Source organism: Parasteatoda tepidariorum, unplaced genomic scaffold (assembly GCF_043381705.1).
Source record: "Parasteatoda tepidariorum isolate YZ-2023 unplaced genomic scaffold, CAS_Ptep_4.0 HiC_scaffold_1997, whole genome shotgun sequence".
Lineage (NCBI taxonomy): Eukaryota > Metazoa > Arthropoda > Arachnida > Araneae > Theridiidae > Parasteatoda > Parasteatoda tepidariorum.
In genome coordinates this window covers 1-7380 of record NW_027261509.1, presented here as the reverse complement: position 1 = coordinate 7380, position 7380 = coordinate 1, and the positions used below count along the sequence as shown (strand labels likewise).

The window sequence follows — 7380 nt, the reverse complement described above, 5'->3', positions numbered from 1 at the left end:
ATACAGCAATAAGCTTGTAACTTGCATCGATTACTTTGTTGGTAATTAGTAATTATTGCATAAAATTTCGTAAACCCAACATAAATATTTATAAGAGTATGGCCATATTTATAAAAAAAACTGTTAATTTATTTTGTCGTCATGGGCTATAACTCCGATTTAAATATCTTGAATATTCACGAAGTTTCTAGAAATATTCTATTTAGTGTTTGTATTTTTTAAAAAGAAAGCTCTAAATGATGATGGGTTTTCAACAAACTTCTTTTTGCGTTATACGACGAAATTTAACAACAATTGATACCTTATAACAGTCGCCTGTACACCGAAATGTGATGATATAAAGAAAGAAAACATATTATTATGGAGGATGATGCCCAGAATGCCGATGTCATTTTAAATATGTATATCTCATTTAATACTAGTACAGAATAAAATTTGTGGAAAACACATTATAATTCAAAGCTTTCTACGAAAAAATACAAAAACTGATCAGAAACTTGCTAAAAACTTTTTAAATACTCAAGATATTCATTGGTCACTAAATACGATTCATACATGACATTTCATAAAAAAAAAATTAATGTTTCTTTTTTTTGCGTATGTGAAAAGAACTACTTCAAAAACTTCTTGCATAATTTTTAACGAATTTTATTTTAAAATAATAATTTTGTTATCAATTGAAAATTGTTCTGAAAATGTTGTTGAATATTTTAGAAGTTTTAACCATTATTTTTTTTATAAAATTTCTTATTTTTACAAATATTTAAGCTGGTTTACGAAATTTAATTCAACTATTGAAAGTATACAAATAGAGTAATCACTGCCATATATTCATGTCATGGGGTGTTCAAAAATATGTCTGTAATTTATTGCCCGTCCCTTCAACCTGTGAAAGCTTTGAATTTTACTAATAAGTATGAGAAATTGCATGATCTAAACACCTCTAAACTACAAAATAATCATCCCAGTAAATTTTTTTCAGAAATTTAAAAAAAATACAAGAACAGAAAGTGTCTCTTCCATTATAGGGTAATGGAAGAGACACTTTCATATTATAGGATAATGTATGTTGTACAAAATAATTCTGAAATGTGATCTTGCTGGCAGCTAAAGGCGGCTAGTACTCAATACTTTTGATAATTATATTCAGAACTATGGTAATTTAAGTACGATTTATAATTATTTTACAATCCACAAAGATTGAAAATAACTATTCAACAAATCGAAAAGCAAAAGTAAGTTTTTAAGCACATACCAGGTAAACCTAAAACGATTAATAATAGCAGTTAATAACTGTTGTCATGGGTTACTACATACATTGACTGTATAAGTCTGCCACTAGATGCCACAATTAACTAAACTGGTTAAAAATACAATACTCATCAGTACAACAGTTAGATTATTCGATTTTTCATAATGCGTTGTGTATGATGCATAATCTACAATAAATCACACCAAAATAAGCACGACTGTGAACAAAAATGCTATTTTATGAAAATATTTTATTTCATACAAAATTTTTTTTTTATTATTTAGCCTTATAAATTTAATTTTTTTCATAATGCTGAGTATTCTTATTTGACATAAAGTACAAAACTCACACCATAATGAACATGACAATGAGTAACAAAAAAACTATATATTTTGTGACGATATTTTTTTACATACTTACAACGTCATTATTACAGGTGCCCACGGGCACAATCACAGATGAAAGAGTGAAGTGTCCGCTTCGTGGACAGGTACACTGAAATAGTACTCAGTTCAAGTTTCCACATACACAAAAAACACTAGGTTATTCAACTATAGAAACGTGATTGTTAAAAACAGTTAAACATCCTTACTTTACGCAAAAAGTAGGGTTAATCACTTATTATACTTTATTATAATTGCTACAACACTAATTTGCTTTCAATAAATTTTTAAAAAATAAGAAATAAATTTTATCGAATGTCTGTTACAAATTTTTAAAACTTATTTCATTAAGAAACTTGCAAATGCAATTTTAAAGTAAAGTCATTTTATTTTAATTGAAGGTAAACAAAAAAAATAGAAATATTTTGTAAAAAATATGGTAATTGTACTAAAAATAATAAATTTTAAAAAACATCTGACAATTTTTCGAAACTTTATTTCTGTATCCACTATGTCATAATATACAGTATGAGTAGGGTCCTATAAATTATGCGAAGATGCCGAAATCCGCATAATTCACAATTATCCGCATAATTTACAATTTTCCGCGTAATCGCAGCATATCTGTATAATTTTTATTTTTCAGCAAAATGTATTCGTTTACCTGATAAATTTCTCCGTAAGCAATTTTTTTCAATTGAAGTATATCTTCTTTTTCAATTCCAAGAATCTTTTTGGTCAGATCTTTCCAAGAATCTCCCCCCCCCCCGGCACATAGCTTCTAATCAGTCGCCATCATCTTCAATAGGTCACCATCATCTTCTGCTTACATAGAATTTTTTAGCAGTGAAATAAACCTTACTCCTGACACTGCTTGTCTCAATCAGTGCAAAGTTTTGGTGGAAAGCAAGTACTTTTGCAAAGACTTTCAGTTCATTGCAGAACATGCTCAGATATTAATGGATACTCTTCTCTTTTTCGAAACATTTGGTGTATCTATTCACAAAGCTTACAATAAGATTTTTGATCTGCGGTCTAAACTTCGATGCAATTTTCAGGCATCATACTCACGAAAAGATTCATGCAACGTATTTCTTCAAGAAGTGTTTCACAAAACAATTGCTATGTTGAATACTTACTACTCTCCAGAACTAGACGTATTCAAAAAACGCGGGCCCAAGTTTAGTCAACCTGCCTTAAACTTCATGAAAGCTGCTCGAGTTTTCGATCCAGAACAAATAGTCAACCTCAATATTGAGGACGACGATGTATTCAAGAATATTCCAGGAATGAGTGGTCAAGATATAAAACTCGAGTATGCTGTTTACAAAGAATATGTAAAAGAATGTTCAAACCAGGACTTAATTAGATTCTGGAATTCAGAGGCAGTCTCAGAGAGATTTCCAGAACTTACAAAAAAAGGAAAACAAGTGCTCTCAGTGCTTCCTAATTCAATAGATTGTGAAAGAGCTGTATCCTGCTACGGCCAAATTTTACAAAACAAAGACAGAGTTTGAAAGAAAACGCAGCTTCTGGACTAACTTCTCTCCATTTTAATAAACTTTAATAATTGTTCTGATGTAGAAAATGGATGTACAATACATAAGAAGGTAATTTAGTTGAAATCTTTACTGTATTCATTGAAATTTTTTTTTATTAAAACAGTAAAGAAAGTTGAACTTTTTTAAGAGATTTTTTTTCCAGTTTCAATTGTTTTCTGGATCATTCGCAACCTGCATGCATAATTTTTAACAGACACCGCATCCTTGCCGCATAATTTTTAAAAATCGCTGCATACTAGCCACATAATTTTAAAAAAATTTCCGCATAATTTATAGGGCCCTAAGTATGAGTATAAAATTAAATAAAGTGCCTTTTATTTCAACCGTATATAGAAAAATAGAAATATTTATAACAAAATATTGAAAATTTGCTGAACCATTATAAGAAAAGAACTACAAATTAATATCCGACACTTATACATAAAGACTTTACAACAAAAAAGTTATTTAAGGAATATTCATGAACTGGGCAGCTACTTAAAATGGCACATTAAAAACATTTGCATATTTATTTATTAAACTTAATTATTTATTTAAATAGTTTTTGGAATTAAAAAAAACTGAATTCTGATTTACTAATTTTGATTATTTTTTAACAGTTTGAGTAATCTTTTGCATTCTTCATAAGTTTGATAGAATATAGGTTCAAAAACGTTCAAATGCGATTTAAAAAATTTATGATAACTAAAACTTTAAATGACTGACATAATATTTATAAAAGCAATATTTTTGTTTACATTAAAGTGAGATTTCAAAAATAGTGAACAAGTGGAAAATCTATGGATTGAAAAACAAGAAATAGATTTTATGAAGCAATCTTTACCACTTTCTCTAAAGCTTTCATGATTGCAATAAAATCAAATTTACTTTTAACACCTTAAATCTTCTCCCCTTTAATTATAATATAAATTATTTTGTTATAATCAAGGGCTGTTAAATTTTGTTTTGTAACTAATCAGAATTTAAAATAATAGCAAAAAATATAAAAAAATTTTAATTATACAATGTGTGCTACAAAGGATTCATTAAGTAAATGAAGCTGCATGATATTTTCATATAAAATTGCTATTTCAATTTTTCGGGAAAAATACCGAATATTACCTTCAACTTAGGACACTAATGGTGAGAGAATAAATAACAATTTATGATTTTGACCAGTATAGCTGGTGGTTAAGTAATGTTATCCAGCATCCAAGTTCCAATAAAATGTGTTTGTAAAGCTTTTTTTTTTAAATTTAAATTCTTAACTTTTCTATATTAAAGTTTATTTTAAAGACATTGCTTATGAATAAATACAAAACAGAATGACTGTCTAGAGAAGACAGTGTTCAGTCATTTTAATACACAGTGAAAATCTATACTGAAACGTGCTGCAATAAATCATAACTTACACCAGTACAAGTCGGAATATGATAAGTTAAAGGAAAATCTCTTTGGACATATACGACAAGAATAATGTTTCTCACTAGGATCAATAAATCTATGATTAGAAATGTTTTCACTACAGGGCATTTTTTTCCTTTCTCGCATCAAAAATGTTTAACGTGAGCAATTTGCGCTCTCTATATTTCAATTTTAAAATGCACGAATCTCTCGAATTTTGGAAAAAATTTCTTCTTACGCCATTTTGAAAAAAACATGAAAACAGCTACGACAAGTGTTGAAAAAAAATAAGTCCTTTATAATAAGGTTCCCTCACCGACAATTTGCAGCAATTTGTAAAAGTTGAAGTCTGCGAAAACTAAGCTGGAAGATCTAACAAGAAGTAAGAACATGGAAATAACTTCAACGGACTTCACACTAAAACAGAAATAATTGAGAAGCCTATGCTGGCAGATGTAGAGGATAGGAAAGTGTGTGCACAATGCTACAAATTTAATTAGTCATTTCGAATAGTTCAGCATCTGTTGCAAGGTCATTTACCACCCAAAACCGAATTAAAACAAAATATTGTAACAGATTGACTGATGAGCATTTGGGCAACCCAATGAGAATTGCTGCTGAAAATGTAGATATAGAACTTTTTCCATATGATGATGCAGCAAAAATATTCAATGGTTTGGAAATTAAAAGATGTTAAAAATGTATTATAATTAAAGAAATATTCCTTTTCTTATTCTTTTCTTTATTAGAAATATTCGTGTTATTTTATTTTTTTGAAATCTCACCCTGTTTTTGAGAAAGGGTGAGAAATTCTCTCCCATTATTTTTCTGTAATGAAAACACTGGATTAGTAAGATTAGTTCTTGTTGAGAAACACTTATTGCATATATTGCTAGAATAACATACCTCACAAGTATGAACTCTAATGGTAATGATCAGTATTATTGAAAACTCCTTCAAAATATACTTCTAAAATATGGCGAATCATTTTTCTGAATAAGATTATGTTAAGTTAGAGAACATTTTTGAGATAAAAACTCTTATTACATTACGCTACAGCAAAAAGGTTTCCTCACCAATGTGAATACAAACAGAAATCAGCCTTTTGAAAAGAACTCTTTTTACATATGCTACAAAATGAAGTTTTTCACAGGTATGAATACAAGTGCGATTACCTGGACAGTCCTTATGTAACATATTATCTTTACAAATATAAGAATATAGCTTCTAAACAGCGTGAGCAAGAATGTGTTTAGTCAGACTACTTTTGTGTGAAAAACTCTTATTACATACACTACAAGAATACGGTTTCTCACCAGTATGAACACGACCGTGTATAGTCAGTGCACCTCTCTCTGAAAAACTCTTATTACAAATACTACATGAAAAAGGTTTCTCCCCAGTATGAGCACGCCTGTGTATAGTCAGTACACTTCTTCCTGAAAAACTCTTATTGCATATACTACAAGAAAATGGTTTCTCACCAGTATGAACACGTTGGTGGCCAATCAGTGTACTTCTATTTGAAAAATTCTTATTACATACACTACAACGATAAGGTTTCTCACCAGTGTGAACAGGACTGTGTCGAATAAGTGCATCTCTTCGTGAGAATCTCTTATCACATACACTACAAGAATACGGTTTATCACCAGTATGAGTACGAAAGTGAGAAGTTAGATTACCTATACATGAAAAACTTTTATTGCATATACTACAAGAATAAGCTTTTCTTACAGGATGAATAACACTATGTTCAATAAGCTGACTTCTCTGAGAAAAACATTTTTCGCCCATGCTGCATAAGCTAAGTATCTCAACTAAAAGCAGAAAAATTTCAACAATTTAATGAAAAATTCTGATTACATGTACTGCAAGAAATAAATTTCAAGCTAATATAAAAAAGTATTAACTATTGGCCACTCTTGTTTGCTTTAGAAAATTATTTCACATACATTGCCAGTGTACTAAGAAACTACTTATTAACTATACTTGGAAACTCATAAGTACATAAACTACAAACATTAAATTTCTTTGTATGATATTATTTGTGTGTTAGAACATCATTACCACTATGACACACATTACACAGACACTATTTGCTGATAGTGTTCTAACATAGAATGTTACTGTCACATAAAATTATATTGTCTTCAATAATTCTTCCTTCTGTCAGGAAGCATTTAACACACACTGCATGAATAGCTTAATAATAATATAAATCATTCAGGAAACATAATCTGTTTACTGTCTGTTCGGAAGAAAATATTTTTTTTTATCCTTTCCCTCCACATTTATTTTTTGTATAAAGATAATATATGAATAAGATCTGCATGGATATAACCTTTTAAAAGCACTTTCTATATTTTTTCCATTACAATGAAAGCAATTTACTTTATATTGGCAGGGTTTTATAATATGCAGGTTTATATAGTTGAGTATACGTAAGAGAGTTTTATTACCTCTCCTACCCTTGAACGAATATGTCTTTGAAATTTAAATAGGACATTCCGTAATGGATAAAGACTAAACAATTTAATAAAGCCTTCCATTACACAAATGGAGTTAATAAAAGTCTTCCTCAGTATAAGTGAGATAGTCTGTTATAACTTAGTTCATCTCAGTAAGGAATTTTTCCACAATATGGTGCGTAATGGGGCACGGGCATTGATTGTAAACAAACAATCAATTGCGGGTGCCTGGGTGGCGAGGTTGTCATAGACTTAACATAGCGATGTTTAAAAATAAAGTGTTTTTAACTTATATTCTGACTTTATTTAGAATATTACATACATTTTTC

At 29.3% G+C, this 7380-nt stretch overlaps 1 protein-coding gene across 1 annotated transcript; it reads right to left on the bottom strand.

Annotated features, from left to right (window-relative positions):
- Positions 1–1482: 1482 nt before the first annotated feature.
- Positions 1483–7229, bottom strand: LOC107443549 (zinc finger protein 300-like). Its single transcript, XM_043057073.2, has one exon. It carries the CDS (start codon positions 6375–6377, stop codon positions 5808–5810), a length of 570 nt encoding a protein of 189 aa, XP_042913007.1. The 5' UTR covers positions 6378–7229; the 3' UTR covers positions 1483–5807.
- Between the last annotated feature and the right edge of the window lie 151 nt (positions 7230–7380).